The 18671-nt window shown below is 46.0% G+C and overlaps 1 protein-coding gene across 4 annotated transcripts in view; it reads right to left on the reverse strand.

Annotated features, from left to right (window-relative positions):
• The window catches only part of ARIH1 (ariadne RBR E3 ubiquitin protein ligase 1), a 557709-nt gene that overhangs the window by 58058 nt on the left and 480980 nt on the right, over positions 1-18671 (reverse strand). For all 4 annotated transcript variants that reach the window (XM_085643928.1, XM_085643926.1, XM_085643927.1 and 1 more), the window contains exon 11: positions 17843-17900. In XM_085643928.1, the coding sequence (XP_085500054.1) occupies positions 17843-17900 (58 nt within the window). The remainder of the gene's footprint in view (positions 1-17842; positions 17901-18671) is intronic.

Here is an 18671-nt window from a genome sequence, read left to right on the forward strand (position 1 = left end):
ATCTGATAGACATCTAGCGGCAGATCACTTACCTTTGAATTAGAAACCCAGTAAAAGATCCTTGACTGGTGTAGTGAGGTGTGGGTGTGTCCATGTGACCAGCTTGTAGGTAGGGGAGGACAGAAGATGCCCCAGAAATATTGTGGAAAGCCCGTATGGAACTAAAGGTCGTAACTATAGAAAAACATGGCGCGACCCTTGCCAGAAGAATAAAATGGTGTTGTTAAGAACACTTCATATAATACTACACAGCTTCTCCAATGGTAGCTAGACTATTTGTGGACGGGGTTGAAGGCAAAGAACAATAGCTAATATAGCCAATACCACTGAGCCAAAGTTCCTTGCCATGGAACTAAGCAATGTAGAGATCACCAATCAATGCTTTAAGAAAAGCAGTGGTAACCATAACTATTACAGACATAGACCACTCGTGTTCAAAGGAAACAAGAGAGAAGTGAGCCCTCTGTGACTATTTAACTTAGAACCCAAAGAGGAGGAAGGGTTAACAACCGCAAAGCAACGAACAAGTGAAGGTCCCTCTAGGATACAAGGAAAAGCACAGCATCATAAGCAATAATGATCTCTCTCTATGGAAAGGCAGCATAACATGACTGTTTATAGAGATAACTATATAAAAGGATGTATAAAATATATGGAATATGCTACTTACCAGTATGCATCTGTTCTTGGCATGTAGAGCTGCAGATCTACACACTTGTGCATAGATCGCCATCTGGTGTTGGGCCCGGATGTTTGCAGTTGTTTTTCCTCTTGAAGTCTTTGGAAGTCACGAGGTCGGTGACTCCTCCTTTGGATCGTATTGCGCATGGGCTTCGGCTCCATCCTCAGATTGTTTTTCGCCAACAGGAAAAGATGGAGCGTAGTAATAATAGGAAAGATGCCCATGTGTGTTGTATCTAAATAAGATAAACTGGAACAGATAAAGGTAGCCGTGGAGGCGGGTAGGCGTGTGTAGATCTGCAGCTCTACATGCCAAGAACAGATGCATACTGGTAAGTAGCATATTCCGTTCGAGGCATATGAGCTGCAGATTACACACTTGTGCATAGATTATATAGCAGTACCCACCCTTAGCGGCGACCACCCGTATCTGTTGCAGTGGTTTGAAATAATGTTTTGAGTACAGCCTGGCCCACACTAGCCTGTTGCTTAGTTTGCACATCTACACAATAGTGTTTAGTGAAAGTGTGCGGTGTTGACCATGTAGCTGCTCTGCAGATATAATCTAATGGGATGTTCCCTAAAAATGCCATTGAAGCCCCTATTTTACGTGTAGAGTGGGCTTTAGGGGGAACGGATAGCGTTTGTTTTGCTTTGTGGTAGCAAATCTGAATGCATTTGACAATCCACCTAGCTATTCCCAACTTGAAGATGGGGTTGCCCTTGTGTGGTGGAGAGAAAGAGACAAACAGCTGTTTGGTCTTACGGAAAGGTTGTGTTCTCTGTATGTAGTAGAGTAAGGCTCTTTTGACATCTAGTGTGTGAAGAGCTCTCTGCAACGGTCTGTGGTTGCGAGAAGAATACTGGTAGTTCTACTGATTGGTTTAGGTGAAAGGGAGAAATGACTTTAGGGAGGAATTTTGGGTTGGTACGGAGAACAACCTTGTTATGGTGCATTGGGAGAAAAGGTTCTTGAATGGTAAGTGCTTGTATCTCACTAACCCTTCTGAGGGAAGTGATGGCTACAAGAAAAGCGGTTTTCCATGTTAGGAATTGAAGTTCACATTTGTGCAGACGTTCGAAGGGAGGCCCCATTAGTCTGGTGAGAACGAGGTTTAGGTTCCACACAGGTGAGGGTGGCAATCTGGGGGGGAATTATTCTTTTAAGGCCTTCCATGAAGGCTTCAATGGCAGGTACTCTAAAAAGTGATAGATGTTGCCTGTTTTGCAGACAAGCTGCTATGGCTGTGAGGTGCAGTCTAATAAACGTATAGGCTAGATTGCATCTTTGTAGGTGTAGTAAATAGCCTATGATGTGTTGAATGGACACATCTAGGGGATTGATGGTATTGTTGTGACAATAGACAACAAAACGTTTCCACTTGGCAGCGTAGCACGCTCTAGTGGTGGGTAGCCTAGCTTCTTTGATGACGTTCATACAGTCAGGGGGAAGATTGAGGTAACCGAATTCTAGGATATCAGGAGCCAGATCGCTAGGTTGAGCTAAGCTGGGTCCGGGTGCCTGATCTCTCCATGGTTCTGGGTTAAGAGGTGTGGAGAGAGGTGCAACTTTTGGTGTGGTACTACAGATAGTTCCAGCAGTGTGGTGTACCACGGTTGTCTGGCCCAAGTTAGAGCTACTAGGATGAGAGTGAGGGAGTGTTGTAGTTTGCGCACCACTAATGGAATGAGTGGGAGAGGCGGAAAAGCGTACGCAAATCTGCCTGACCAGTTCATCCATATCGCATTGCCTTTGGACAATGGGTGTGGATATCTGGCGGCGAAGCTTGGGCATTTGGTGTTTTTGTGGGTGGCAAAGAGGTCTATCTGTGGATGCCCCCACATTTGAAAGTACGGGTGAAGAACTTGTGGATGTAGTTCCCACTCGTGGATCTGTTGTGTGTCTGCTGAGTAAATCGGCCATAGTGTTTTGGACTTCTGGGACATGTTGGGCCAGGAGAAAGATTTTGTGGGGTATGGCCCATCTCCATATGCTCTGTGCTAGGTGAGAGCTGTGGAGAGTGTGTGCCGCCTTGTTTTTGTATATAGTACATGGCTGTTATGTTGTCGGTGCGGACTAGGACTGCGTTGCCTGAAATCTGTGTTTGAAAAGGTTTTAGGGCTAGAAATATGGCTAGTAACTCCAGATGGTTGATGTGGAGTAACTTTTGTTGAGGTGTCCATCTGCCCTGCATGGTGTGATGTAATAGGTGAGCTCCCCAGCCGGAGAGCGATGCGTCCGTTGTCAGTACTATCTGAGGAACCGGGTCCAGGAATGGTCGCCCTCTGGAAAGGTTTTTGGTGGTCCACCACTGCAGAGAGCGATGGGTACGACCGTCTACCAACACCAGATCCGTTAATTGACCCTGGGCCTGGTTCCATTGGCGCGCTAAGCACTCTTGGAGAGGACGCATCTGGACTCTTGCGTGAGGTACTATGAATATGCAAGAGCCAATCATCCCGATTAGTTGCATAAACACTCGAGCTGGAAGGGAGTGTTGTGCCATGAATTTTGCGTGTAGAGCCTGGATGCTTGTGATCCTGGCCGGACTGAGGTAGGCTAGCGCTTTTTAGGTGTCTATGGTGGCACCGAGGTATTGTTTTACGTGGGACGGTTGCAGATGGGACTTTGCGTGGTTTACCGTGAAGCCCAGTTGGTGAAGTAGCTGGATAGTGGCATGCGTATGTTGTACACACTGGTTGTATGAACTGGCTTTTATTAGCTAGCCAGTCGTCTAGGCATGCGGAGACATGGATGTGTTGTCTCCTGAGGTGTGCTGCCACGACTGCTAGGCACTTGGTGAATACTCGTGGTGCTGTTGTGACTCCGAATGGGAGTACTTTGAATTGGTAGTTCACTACAAATCTGAGGAACTTCCTGTGAGCGTTGTGTACATGAATGTGGAAATAAGCGTCCTAGGTCTAAAGTGGTCAGGAAGTCGTTTTGGGAGAGCAGGGGAAGTACCTGCTGAAGTGTTACCATGTGAAAATGGTCTGAGTACGTATGTGTTTAGGGGCCGGAGGTCTAGGATGGGCCGTAGAGTCTCGTCCCTTTTTGGTATGAGAAAATATAGGGAGTAAACCCCCAGATTTCTTTGGTTGGTAGGAACGTGTTCTATCGCCCCTTTTTATAGGAGGGAGATTACCTCCTGCTTTAGTAATGTTAGATGTTCCTGTGACATTGGGCGTTGTCTGGGTTGAATGTTTGGGGGGGTAGATATTAGTTCTAGGCAGTAGCCTGACCGAATTATTTGTGTTACCCATTTGTCTGAGGTGATGGTAGCCCAGACATGAAGGAAATTTTGGAGTCTGCCCCCGACCGGAGTAGGATGGTCTGGGGGGAGTGGAGGGAAGTCATTGGGTAGGTGTGGAGGCAGAGCGGGCGGTGTTTGTCTTGCCTCTGCCTTTATTATTGTTGCCCCTGTAGCCGCCTCTTTGGTAACCCCTTGTGAAGGTGGATTGGGTAGGAGCTTTATATGAAGTGGAAGCGGTATCAGAGGAGTATCCTCTGGATGTGCTCCGAAAGGAGGAATGGGGAAAGAACGCCTGGGAGGGTGTGATTGTAAGGCTCCCATAGATTTGGCTGTGTCTTTTTTCATCTTTTCTAGGGCCTCTAATTGGTACTAACGACCCTCTGTGCCGGAGTGATGTCCTCCACATCTGAATCGTCTGCTTCGGAGGCGCTGATGAGGCCCTAGTCGGTGTGGCGTTCTTCTGGAGCGTTGATGCCCTCTCCGAAGAGGTCATCTGAAATCGCTGTCGACCAGTGTGCCATGGTTCTTCTTGCCCTTCGGTCTCGAATAGTTTTCTTGGACTGGAAGGACTTGCACGCCGGACAGTCTCGAGCCTCGTGTTCAGGGGAGATGCAGAGATTACATACTTCGTGGAGATCAGTGTGGGGGAATTTGGACCCACATCGAGGGCACTTCTTGAAGGGAGTCCTTTCCATTAGCCAGGACCGGAGCTTGGGTAGGCCCGAAGGCTGGCGTCGATGACTGGAATCGAAGGTTCTTGATCGATGACAGCCGCGTCGAGTGTGGGGATCGCGATCAAAACAATACTTGGGGTGAGGATTGCGCGTCGATTGAACTGGAAACCTGTTCGGAACCGGAGCACGAAGATCACATCTGAGCCCGATGGCAGAAAAAAAAACAATCTGAGGATGGAGCCGAAGCCCATGCGCAATACGATCCAAAGGAGGAGTCACCGACCTCGTGACTTCCAAAGACTTTCCAAGAGGAAAAAGAACTGCAAACATCCGGGCCCAACACCAGATGGCGATCTATGCACAAGTGTGTAATCTGCAGCTCATATGCCTCGAACATAAAGGTATAGATAGATACCTGGGTAGAAAAGCAGAACAACACCTTGTATCAACAGGTGTTGAAGCCCAACAGGGCCATAAAACAATATGTGTCCCAAACAACGGGGACCATAACCGGTTATGGACAGTTTAGGAAGTATAAAACAAAGACCTTAAGGAGGCAGGAGCACCTCACTGAGTGCCACTCGTAGATGAAGTTTGCAGGAAAAAAGCCCATGGCACTGTCCTAGAACAACTCGCATGTAAAAAATATCAAGGAGACCATACCCCGTAGAAGCTCAGTATGGGAGGAAGAGCAACAGACGATATAGCAAAACAGGGATTAGGATTCTGCTTCACCCAAACTGTCCCGAAAATGGTATAACACGGAATCTGCATGAGCGACAAACAGGTGTTGACCATTGAAAGTATGTTCACCAAGGTGGATTGAACAGCCTCTAAAATACCAGAGGTGCGTAGCCACACATGCTGGCGAAGTGCCACTAAAAAAGCCATGACTCGCCCAACAGAATCTGTCGTATGCATGTCACATCGAATCGGCAATTTAGCTACTTGTTGGCCATCATGGAGTAACTGAGGAAGATCATACCGGGTCTCATCTGGGATCAAGGGGAGAAGGCGCGACACCGAATCTCACAACACATGAGAAAATCACCACAAGTGGTATTAAGTCACTGCAAAGCGAAACTGTTGGCAGCAAAAATATGCGGATTAAAAGTACTGAGACCGGTAGGCTCCCTGTCTTGAGGGATGTTGGAAAGAGCGTGGATGTCATGGGAGGCTGTAGCAACCTGAACCACAAAGCTGTGCGGAGTAGGTTGCTGGAGAAGGCAGGCCAGGTCTCCAGGGACAGGATGGTGTATTAGATACAGACCAGACCACTGGGCCCTCCGAAACGGGTTAGCCCAAGAGCCTAACAAAATATCAAATAGAGCTTCACTGAAGGGGAGAACAGGCTCCACACCCGTTTGGCACTAATGAAGCACCCCAATTAAGAGGCCAATGGCCACCTACACCGTAGGGAGCTGCAGCTCCAGATTCACTACTATACTCCTCAGGCGTTCAGCAAAAGCTGAGCTAACCTCAGTAGTGAAGCGAGGAGGGGGAAAACAAGTGCAAGGAAGGGAAGGTTGTGAGAAAGGGCCCTCTTTCTTTATTGCTGATTTACTTTGAGTGTGCCCTGGGCTCCAGCAAATCAGGTACCCAGGGCCTATGTTCTTTCCCTAAAACTGCATTGAAGCCTAAACCCAATTGGCATCTTTGGCCACAGGTCAGCCCCTGGTAAATAGTACCACAGGTACCCAGGGCACTGTGACCAGAGAAGACCTCTAAAGGCTGCAGCACTTATTGTGCCACCCTTAGAGGTCCTGCACCCTTACACTCACACTGCCTTTGCAGGCTATGTGTTTTGGTGCACAACAAAGTGAAGAGTCGCCATGGCACACATCTGTGTGCCATGCCTACAACCCACTGCCCTGGCATAGATCAGTTACCCCTCTAGCTGGGTGCACTATACCAGTAGTGAGGGTACAGGTGCATGAGCCCTGTACCCCTACAGTGCCTAAGGCCATTCTTAGACATTGTAAGTGCAGTGCTGCCATTAAGAGTATATGGTGCTGGGAGTTTGTCATTACTAACCCCACAGCACCATAATGGCTACACTGAAAACTGAGAAGTTTTGTATCAAACTTCTCAGCACATTAAACCCACACTGATGCCAGTGTGAGATTTAATGAAAAGTGCACACAGAGGGCATCTTAGAGATGCCCCCTGAAAACTAACCTACCACTAGTGTCTAGGCTGAGTGGCTGCTTTCAGCTGCCACCACCAGACATGTTTCTGGACCCGTGGGTCGAGAGCCTGCTGCTCTGGGGCATGAAACAATGTACATCCTGGGACGAGGTGCCAAGCCTCCTCCCCCACGATGGGCAGGGTTAACGAAGGGGAAGCTTCAAAGGCTTGGCGCCTTTGTGAGCTTCCCAGGGCCACTTGCCGCTTTCAGCAACTGGACTCTACTGGTTCTGACCCCCACTTTGGGCGGGAGAACCTGCAGGAAAAACAAGTGAGGAAGAGAGGTGTACCTACCTCTGCCAACTCCACCCCTCAGGTGAGGGAGGCGAGGTGAAGCACAACTCTCAGTCCTCGCCATCATTGGGGGGAGAAGACGCGACCAACCAGGGACAGGCTCATGCCCTCCTCCCGCTGGAGGGTGGCATAATAGAGGGTGTACCCACAACCAAGTGACCTGCTTGTCAGCAGCCACCAACCAGAGGCTCCCTATCAGCTATTGCAGTGGTTCCCAAACTTTTGACTCCTGAGGACCCCACTGAGTCACCAATGGAAGTCGGGGACCCCCAAGCAATTTGCATGATTTAAATTTCAAACGTTGAAACAGTAATAAAAAAAAAGCAACAAAACAAATACTCGAATTACTAAGGATTTTAGGAGCATATTTACAGACCCGTACCACCATGGAAACATCACTTTTTGCAACGTTCGCGTGTCGATAGGGGCTTCGCCTTATTTACAAGGCAGCGGTAAGCCACTTAACATGGCTTAACGCTGCCTTGTAAATAAGGCCCCCTTTCGCGCAATGCTTAGCGTGAAAGGGGTGGGTTGTGGGTTTTGCAGTGGGCGTTCCACCGCAAAACCCATTGATTTTGATGCTGCCCCCTATTCACAGGGGCAGCGTAAATAGAAGGCAGCGACACAATGAACACCAGGGAAAACCAGATCTTAACTTGGCGAAACGAGGAGGAATGCTTTATTTCTCCTCATGTTTGCTTTTTCCATGTGTGCTGCCTTGTGCAGCACACATGGAAAAAGCAAAACGCCTTGCATTATTTATGTTCAGGAAGGTGACCCTTCCTGTACATAAACAATCATTAAAAAAAATGGCATTTTGTAACTTCCATGTATGCTGTATTAAGCAGCACACATACAAGTGAGAAAAACCCCTTTTCAAGATTGTTTACATGCAGGAAGGGGGGACCTTCCTTTACATAAACAATCTTCCCCTTCACGCAGACACCCTTGTACTGTGTTGCAAGGGTGCTGTATTGGCGCTACACTGCTAAGTATAGCACCAGCACAGGGCGAAATGTAGGGTTGCACTATATTCTTGTAAATATGGTGCAGCGCAGCGTTTCTGAAGTGGCGGCACGTGTCGTTAAGCCACAGAGGCTAACGACACACTCCACCACTTCTTTTGTAAATATCCCCCTTAGTATTTTATATTTAAAGAATTTGCAAAAACTAAAATTTTAATGGAAACGTTGGTGCTGCATCTCTGTGACTAACTTTTAAATGGTTGGTTTTATTTCGCAGTACGAGGCTCCTACTCCTGCCAGGGCCAGACTGGAAACCCAAAGCAGCCCTGGCAAATGTTTTCAGTCCCCATACAGTGCACACCAAGTGCATTGGTGTGCCTGACCACTACAAAGGGGGCTTTGGGAGGCTCTACCCCCAAAGAAATTTAGGAAACAATGGTGCAGTCTACAACACGTTTATCACTTTACATCACACACATATAGACAATTAATCATAAGTGTAACTCAGTGTATAGAAAATGTTACATAAGGCAAAGGGGACTACAAGGTGAGGATTCACATGTCATTTATACTGGTAAGCATTTTTAAAGAGTGTTTGGTATGGAGAAGCACAAAAAACTTGGGATTCAGAACATAAGACAGTGGTTAGCATTGACTTTAACAATAAAAATGTATTTCCACCCTGGTAAACCTTTTTAGCAGCATCGGGATAATGAAAGACAGGGAAAAAACATAAATTACTAACTTGTACCATGCAGTTTGCAAGCAGCTCTTTGATGACAGTTTATAGGTCACTGTGCTAGATTATGGTTGTCACTTATGTACTGCACAGTAACAAAATCTTTGTGACAAAAGCAGTAACCCACTCACCTATGCACATAAAATACTGTATTTAAAATGCATGGTAAACATTCTTTGCAATAGGCATATTAACCCTCTGTGCTACATTAGATAACTCAAAGCTGCCACAGGACAAAACTCATCTCTCCCCAGCAGGTACATTAATCACTGGTGTTATCTTGACACTTTTATTGTTGCTGGAAAACTGCTAATTATACTAGTGCAGTGCTTTTTAAACTGCTGCCTGCGGACCCCCTGGGAAAGTGTCAGGGACCCCGGACCACAGTTTGGGAAACACTGAGCTATTGGATAACATTGGGCCTCAGCACTCTGGACCCGGCCGCCCTAGTGCCGCTGAGGGTGTAACTAGAGTGCATCCTTGACCCAGGGGGACCCCCGAGACTACCCCCAGAACCTCAACTCCCACTACCAATAACACTATTTTCCTCCATAGGATAACATGGACTGTTTCTTGGGGGGACTCTCCGAAGGAGGAAGTCCCCAAAGGTGAACTGCTCCACCAACGCTGCCCCGACGCCATCCGGCATTGATGTGGGAGGTTGCAAATGCAGACAAGGCATTACTAAGGAGGGTCTAAGAAGCCTATTAACGAATCAGAAGCAAACATTTAGAAAGGATAGTAACAGGAGCTAAATGAAAAGATGGACAGTCTTCAAGTCCATACCCGAAAACAGTATGCCTTGCAGAGCAGCGCATGCGCAGCCCATGCTGAACCTAAAAAGCACACACTGTTGCTTCGACAGAAAATGTAGAGATAGGCCAAAAACAGCCAGTGGAACCACTCTCCGAATCTGCATTGGATTTGTGGAAAGGGAGAAACTGACGTCAGCGCGCCAGGGGAGGGCTTATTTGGACTGTCAACATCACATCCGGTGGAAGATGTCGCTATAGAGTCGTTCGACACCCTCTACCAAACCACAGAGGTACTGCTGTAGAAAAGGTTCCGGATCCAGTCTGGCACCTGGGGATAATTAAAAGGTAAGGAAACAGCGGCTACAAGGCTTTATCAGATAATCATAACTTCGAACAAGCAGGACCTAAAAATAGCAAAAGGTTAAAGGCCAGTTATTTCCGTGAGACTGATGAAGGTAGCATGGCCAGAGTGTTGTCACTACACTGTGGCTGACTGAAAATTGCAGCTTCATGCAATGGAAAAAGCCAGTTTTAGGGGTCTTTGTTGATGGTTAAACTGCGTAAAGCTTACCTTAAGTTGAATCGAAGACAAATGATAAGATGGGCACTTTTCACATAGCCAGCGATTATGGCAAATCTGATAGGAGCAGGGGTCAAACAGAAGTGTTACAACAAAGGATCTAATATGAGGTGATACTGAAAATTGTAATGTCAGAATTCATTTTAGAGTGCCACATGGCAACCAGGAGCTACTGGACCAAACCATGGTGTTTGTGGCCTTTTACTCCAGATGTCGTGGGGCCCGACCTACTATGTGGCCTGAACAACTTGGCCAAGTATCTTTCCGCACTTGATTCTCAGTGGCAACATGGGTTTAGCAGTCCAAGTGTTCTTAGGCAGAGTGGAGGTGTCAGATAATGGGGGGAGGTAGGTGCAAAATGAACAGGCTTACGACTCAAAATACACATGGCAACCCCGATAAATTAATGCTTGGCCAGTTACTAGCTTTTATGAAAAGGTAGTGTTTATATACAAACAGTGAAATGAGTCAAACGCAAGCAATATATACAGGGTTCCTAAGGCCGAAATTCTAACGTCTGAGCAGAGCCTGGAGTCTCACTTTGCTGTCTATTGAAGTAGTTATTACCCATTTACAATGGGTAATAGGTTAGGCCCCACTCCTAATCTTATACGTTCCACTATGACTCTTTATAAGCCAGTGCTACAGAACCAAGAGGCAGAAGTTCCCCTTAGGCTCTCCGGCCTGGCAATCAGGCTTATCCGCTCCCGCTGGTGTTGCAATACAGAAGACCCCAGGAGCTACAGGTTAGGCAGTCAGTCATCCGCCGTGCTCCTTCGGATGCGGTAAGTTCGGATTAGAGGAACTACTGCTACTAATGCATCGGTTAGGGGTATGATCACAGGTCTTAACCCGCTGCATCCTCGTGTTCACACAATTCATCCAGCAAGAGCACTCCTTTTTGGCATATGGTGCACCAGGACAATGGTCTTTCTCTTAACGGTGACCCCATGAGGCACACAGGGTTGCCAACTTTAGTCTCCACATAAGCAAAGGCCAGATCAGTCCAACAGTAACTTTCTTCAAAGCGCCCCCCTTGTCCCCTTCTCGCGGTCACATAATTCACCCATTGACAGCCCTTCTTGGAAAACAGTGCGCTAGGGCGGCAGCCTTAGCTATTCACGGCGGCCCCCTCTGGCATACAGGGGTCGCTGGTTTAAGTCAGCACATTGGCAATGGCACGATCAGTGCAAAATCAGCTTCCTTCAGGGTGGACTCCTCTGGAACACAGAGCCACAGACTTAAGTTTGCAAACAAGCAACTGCGCAATCAGTGCAACAGCTGCTTCTGATGTGGGGCTCCACTTGCCAGGACTCACTAGACCTTACTCCTTCCCGGCGTTGTCCTCATCCCCACAGGGTACTCTAGTCTTGGCAGAAATGCGCTGGTTGGTGCTCCAGGGCAAATGGAGGATGGGATGTCCCCTACCCAGCTGAGAGACTGTCAGTCCTTAATCCCAAGTCCTGGACACACTAGGAAGAATTCTGGCTGAGCTTCTCCACGTTGAAGTACAGCCCAGGATAGCTTGCTTTATTATTTGTGAGTTACCAGCTCCCCTTCTTATAAACCATATCCAGACACAAATGTGATTAAGTGTTTCATGTTTTGGAGTGTTTGTTTCGAGCGTGCCCACTCCTGTGTCCTGCCCTTTGCCCAGGAAGAGACTACAACACAGGCCATGGGAGGTATTTGTGAATCGTATCTGAATGTTAGCCTCATTGATATATGCCTAACAAAAGGTTAAAAAGGCTTCCATCCGTACCCTTTGCGATTCTTTTAATAGCCCATCTTGTTCACGAGATGTGCAGAGGTTCCACTGATCAGTGACCTTTTCAGAATCAAAAAGGCTTTTTGAAGTGCACAGGAGCGCCTGGCTCTCCATTCCTCCTCGTTTGCGTCCCACCCAGCTTTAAGGAATGTGGCAATCCACAAATCTGTCTGGGAGCTCCTCTACATGCTTTCCTCAAGACCCAGGACTTCCAATATAAAACCCATCAGCCTCCATGTAGTATACCACTGAGTAGCACATATCTCAGCACACACATGCACGCAGGCAGCACAGCGCTACATGCAGGCCAAGGGTAAGCTAAACACACAGCAGCAGAACTTTACATGAGTGAGTTAGTAGGCCCCATTCCAATGACTGGTAAAAAGACCTGTTCACATTACTGATCATCATTACTAACAGGTTGTGCTGCCACAGTCGTGCACTTATTTAACTCTTTGGTAAGAATAGTACTTATAAAGGCAGTGCTTTGGGAACCACTCCCAGTCTATGCATGGCCGCAATCCGTGACACAGGCCTAGATCATTGCACACATGCATGATCTGTGTTCTCCTATGACCAAAAAGCAGAACCAAGAAACCAGATATTGTTGCAGCTGGGCCATTCAGGGCAGGCATGCACGTCTGTCACCATGCAAGGGACATTCCATCTCAACAACAGCGCATGGTGCACTCTAAAATGTCAGTTACGTCTCTGACTTTACTTTTCAAATACTATTATGAACGACTGAGGTACGTGAATTTGTGATCTTGTTCAGCAAATTCCTTCAATAGACTGAACATTTAAAATGGACCAGTTCTATTATGTCTAATATTGGGATCAAACCCATTCAATATACCATTATTATTGTTCCAAGTGATAACTTGGCATCAAATTTAAGCCTTGAGAAACTGACTAAGATGCGAAAAATGTATTTGCTGAAACAAATTTGAATGAGCTGTAATAACTGCACTTGGAAAACAATTCATGTATACTCATGATGTTCGTTATGTATGGTACCTCTTAAAACGATCTATAAACCTAAACCTATATCGTACATTGAGAACTCAATCAGCGATTTCAATGTGAAATTCATTTAAAGATAATAAAACTATTTAATTAAAAAATTTCCAGTCTATTGAAGGGATGGTCTAACCAGGATCACAAATGTAGCTTGTTCTTGTTGCAGTAGCCCCCCCTCCCTTTTTTTCCTGGTATTTGATGGAACTTTGACTGAAGAGAACTGGGTTTCTGCTAACCAGGTCCTCAGTACTAGTGTTCCTTCCCAAAACTGAACCATTGTTTCCCCAATTAGCAAAACCTTTAGCACCCTCTTCAAGTCCCTAGTAAAGGGTAACCCCTGTACCTAGGTCCTGGGGTATTAAACAGGGTGCCTAATGGCTGCAGCACAAATTGTGCAACTTTAAAGGACCCCTCGCTAAACTCACGCAGGGCTGCTATCACAAGCTACGTGTTTTGGTGCAGACAAAACTGAAAACACGACCAGACACATTCCTGTGTGTCAGACCCCTTAACACCGCATGTAGTACATGTAAGTCACCACCACTGCAGGCCTTACAGCCCTAATGAAGGGTGCTTGGTGTAGGGAGCTAGCTCAGCATATGGTATATCAATAGGTGATTATGCTGTGCATAAACTCCAGAGATTCCCCAGAAGTGTAAAGCGCTCAATGTAAAACGCAAAGTGCTCTATTAGTGTTAGTGTGGGCGAGCAGCCATAGGCCTAACAGAGGAGTAAGACATAAATTAAGGGACACACGACTCAAAAAGGAGTTCTACACCAATTTTATAAAAATATGCTTTGTTCAAGTTTTATTACAAGACCAAGATCTTCGCACTGAGGTAAGTACGTTTTGCAAGAAAAATACTTAAGACTTTTAAAAGTCGACACTTTCTGAACAGTTCAATGTTATCCTATGGAGGAAAACAATAATGCAGTTATACAGTTAAGGATCTGACTTACAGTTCCAATCTACGAGACCCAAGGTCAGTAAGGGGCAAGGTTCAAGGGTCAGGTGAGTACCAAAATTGCACCACCACCAGCACAGGGGCAGGCGGGTGCAGAGGTCAAAAATCGGAGTTCGGCCCAATGAAGAGTGGGGGTGCTCGAAGCCACACTGCTTGAAGGTAGGTAAATCAGGTTACAGGGACCAAACTTTCGGGGTTAGAGCAAGCACAGTGGGGGCAACAAAGCAGCACCAAACATACACCACTAGCGGCACAGGGACGACCGGGTGAAGGGTGCAATTACAGCATTAGGCACCCTCTGAGCACATGGTACAATAAATCCCATACTGGCATCAGTGGTAGTTTATAGAGAGGAATAGATTGGTACCCAAAGCTTGTGGGTTCAAAAAAGCGATCATGGTGCTGGGGAGCTCGAGTTGTTGAGTTCCCAGCCCATGTACTCTTGATGGCTACCCTGGCACTTACAATATCTAAGAATTGTAGGGGTACATCTGCTCATGCAGATATGCCCTCACCTGTGGTATAATGTAACCTGCCTCGGGACCGTAAGGCCTGCTAGAGGGGTGACACCTATACCTTAGGCAGTGCTAGTTGGCATAGCACACGGGCAGTGTGCCATGTCGACTCTCTTTTTGTCTGCACCAGGCCAAGCATGCTGCAGTGGCAGTTTGTCTGGCCTAGGCGAGGGTTCACTAGGGGATCCTCTTCAGTCCCGGTACCCAGGTACCATTAGGGTTTTACACGAATTGTGGAACAGTTTTAGGGAAAGAATACTGGTACGGGGAACCTGGACAGCAAGGACCAAGTACTCTACAGTCAAAGCTACATCAAAAGTCAGGCAAAAAGGAGGGTGGGGAGGTGGTACTGTGAGAGAACCCCATTTTCTCACACTTGATATTACATTTGTGGGAATACCTGCATGAGCAGACATGCCACTGTGCTGGTCATTACTGGCAGTGCAAGTGGACAGGAAAGCCATTTCAGAACATGTGCTGGACACTGGTGAAAACGAGATCCCCAGCTACATGATGGCTTCACTGAAAATAGGTATGCTTGGTATCAAACATCTCATACTTGTAAATGCACACTGATTCCAGTGTTGGATTTATCAAAACATGCACACAGAGGGCATCTTTGAGGTGCCCCCTGAAATCCTACCAGCCTCTGGTTAGCTTGCTGACTTGTTTCTGCCAGCCTGCCACCCGAGACAAGATTCTAACCAAGGGCGAGAGCCTCTCTTCTCAGGAGACCCAGAACAAAAGCCTGTTCGGGAAGAGGGAGTGACACTCCCTCCCACAGGATGACTTGCTGATTAGCGCTCCTAGGCCGGCAAGCATCAAAGAGCTGCAGCCTTTCAAATGCCAATTTTTCTCCCCTCACATGAGGAAGTCAACCCACTTTGGCACCTGGACAAGTGGGAAAATTAGCTAGTCGGTAGGCGTGCCACCCCTGGCTAATGCCACCCCTAAGGTGGGAAAAACTGAGGTAGACATGACTTTTCAGAAGTAGCCATCTTTGTGATGGCGCATTTAGGAAATCTGGGAAAGGGTTAAGTTCACTTCCCACAGGAAGTGGTCATATAAGGGGCATAGTAAACCCAAGGGTCAGCCGCCTATTGACTTCTACCCTACACTCCCCTAAGACCACAAAATTCAAAATTTAGGGGAGGCACTGGCACCAGAAGAACAGATCCTGATGACCTGAAGAAAGAAGGACGAGAAGACTCGACAGCGATAACAGAAGACTTAGCAACTGACTTGACGCCAGCCCTACTGGCTGACTGCCTATTGCACCAAAAGTCATCTTGTCCTGCAGCTGCTGAGTCCCCAAAACGTGGGATACCTGCCCACCTTTGCCCAGGAACAAAGACCTCCTGAGGGATAGCGTAACTGTACCCTGCCTCCTGCAGACAACAAAAGAACCACCAAGAGGACTCCGGCACTGCCAAAACCAGACACTGAGACACACCACTACACCATAGCTCCGCAAACCAGTGTCTAAGTTGGCCAATGGTGTCAGCATGGTCCCAAGCCGTCAAAGGTGTCCCCACGTCCCCCAACATTGCAAGAACCGTAGCCACTCTTTCAATGGATTGGCCTCTCATTCCCCTCCTGCAGCCTCTTTGTGACTATTTCCATTGGTTTGCTTTGGGCACCCAATGCTGTTAGCACCACTGTACTCAGCCGCTCTAGTGCTGCCGGAGGCGACCTGTTGGTGCTGCCTTGACCTTGCCCTGTACTCACCTTTGACCCAAGACACTGGTCCCGTAAGTCGCAGACAAGTACTAGTAAATAGCATATGATTTTCCTTCTATAGCTAAACTCAGAAATTGCACTAAGTGTTGAGTTGTTTTACTGAAAAGTATTTCTCTTTGAAAACTTACCTGAACGATTTTCTTCTGATGCCTAAACATATATAAATATACTTGCCAATTTTAAACATGTGTGGATCTCCATCATGCGCCTCGTTTATTGACCAGTGTGTGTATTTTCAATATCTTGCACTCCCTTGTGATAGATCTAAGGCTGCTCGACCATACTACCCCTAGCAGAGCACCTAGGAATTGCCATAGCAAGCCCCCTGCCACTCACAAGGGAGCCCCCTGAACTCTTCACAAGATCCATCTCATTTTGATATAGCATATAAATAGCCAGCTTCCTACAACGAATAAAGGTGCCATAACTTTTTATCGAAGTATTGCTGCAACAAATTAACTTACAAAAGTTAGGAAAAAAGATGGCACTTCAGAAAATAGTTGATCTCAAAGGTTTGTTTTACACCTTACTAAGCGCCTTGATAATATTAGGAGCTATTACAGTTAAGAAAACGGCTTGATTTTATTCAATATCTAAAACCATGACCCGAAAACTGAATGTGTTTGAGCGGTCTTAAGAATTTGAAATGTCTTCCCTGATGCCTCCAAGAACCCACTGAGCTCCTGAAGAAACCCACTCCATTTCCACAGAACAAAGTAGGCAATCTGCACACCCATAATGGGGACACTACAAGGTGCTTTTACATGATGTAATGAAATGGTATGAAGAATTAACTGCCATGCAAGGCTTTTTATTTAATGGGACATACATTGATTTGAAGGAATAAATTATGCTTTTTGCATGCTGTTTGAGTGTCTTCACAATCCAAAACTTTCCAGACATTAAATATTTGTATTAACCATGCTGTAAACACTAGGACTGGACAGCACTCAACATTTGAAACAGGAAAAAAAAAAATCAGAAGTAAACATTGTAGATGAGGGCCACTAGAATTATGCAATTTTATGGCGGCTGCCTTTTCCGCATTTGACAATCCATAATCTGCAGATTTTAACAAAAAACGTTTCTAGCTCAAACAGATCAAAACTCAATAATTGTACTGCAGTTTAGTTTAAAGGCCTTCCAAAGGTTGACGGGTCACCTTTGTTACTTAATGTTGCATTTGGGTGTTTAGCTGGTACTAATGAGGTGAAACATTTGCCAAGAGTGTTAACTTGTGTCAAAATCTGAAAATAATACCACTAAATACGATGCATTGCGGAGCATAATTTAGTCAACCCTCACACAATTTGGCTCTCTCCTGCCGTATGAATTAGTGATCCTTGTATAGATCCCATATAGTAGCAAAGGTGCAGAGTAAAAGCTTGCATTTTCATGTTGGTGGAGAGTAAGAAGAAAAAAAAAACACCTTACAGAATAATATATATTCACAAACGTAGAGTTGAAGGTTAGGACAACCAAATAGGTAAAAAATTAATTACTCAAATTAAATAAATTTTCATAATTGCACAATGAGAAAATTGTATTAATCCTAAATACTGTAGATGTCAGTGCTCAGTCGGTGCCGACAAACATCTTGACGGAGAGATGTAGGCATGCCTTCCTACCCTCTTCAGAGGACAGCTGCCTCCTACACACCAACTACAGATTGGATCTTCCTTTTCATGATGCCCAGTGGACTTACCTCCTGTGCATCTCTGGCTGCTTTTGCATCATCTTCATTATAACGATTGCAGTTGTACCTGAAAACAAAAAAGGAGTGCAAAGATTGAGGCACTAGCAAGAGGAAATGGAAGAAAATATATATTCGTGGTTCTGCTTCGTACGAATCCTCACTGAAGTCATAAACGTTGAATATTCCCATCTATGCACTGGGTACCCTTTAGTTGGAGTAAGACCTCATTGGTAAACTTACTAATTGGCAGTACAACCTTACCAGCATTTTTTTTCTAAGCAGGACAAAAACCCATTTGAAAAGGCATTAAGATCACACTGCAGAACCTAGCTGAAGGTATGTGTAGCAGTATCCTAAATAACATTTTACCTTCCACTCTGCTAGGGTAAAATGTAAGGAAAGTGTGCCTGTCATGTCAAAGGGTGACCATACCTATAAACGCACTGTTTCTTGCAGAAGTCAGCAGATTCCCTTCCCCAGCATGCACTGGACTATTTGCTGCACAGCTCCAGTGTTTTTTTGGCTTGTGTTGAGGATCTCAGAATAATTAGGCGTTAATAACCCAGTTTCTTCTTGAACAGTGAAGCTTTTCCATCTTCATTCAACATCTTCATCTGGCCGTTTCTCCATATTTTGTAATAACACTGAAGGGAATTTTTAACTGGAATGCCATCTTTTTGTGAAATACTTTTGTGTTGAAGAATGAAGGCTGCATCAGACCCTCATGTCAGTGTTGTCTTCAACATTCAGTAAAAGACTGCAAGTTTTGTAAAAAAAAAAAAAAAAAAGTAACAAAATAAAACCAAAGACAAAATTTCCCCTTAAAGACAGAGGGAAT

This window comes from Triturus cristatus, chromosome 3_1 (assembly GCF_964204655.1).
Source record: "Triturus cristatus chromosome 3_1, aTriCri1.1, whole genome shotgun sequence".
NCBI classification, from domain to species: domain Eukaryota; kingdom Metazoa; phylum Chordata; class Amphibia; order Caudata; family Salamandridae; genus Triturus; species Triturus cristatus.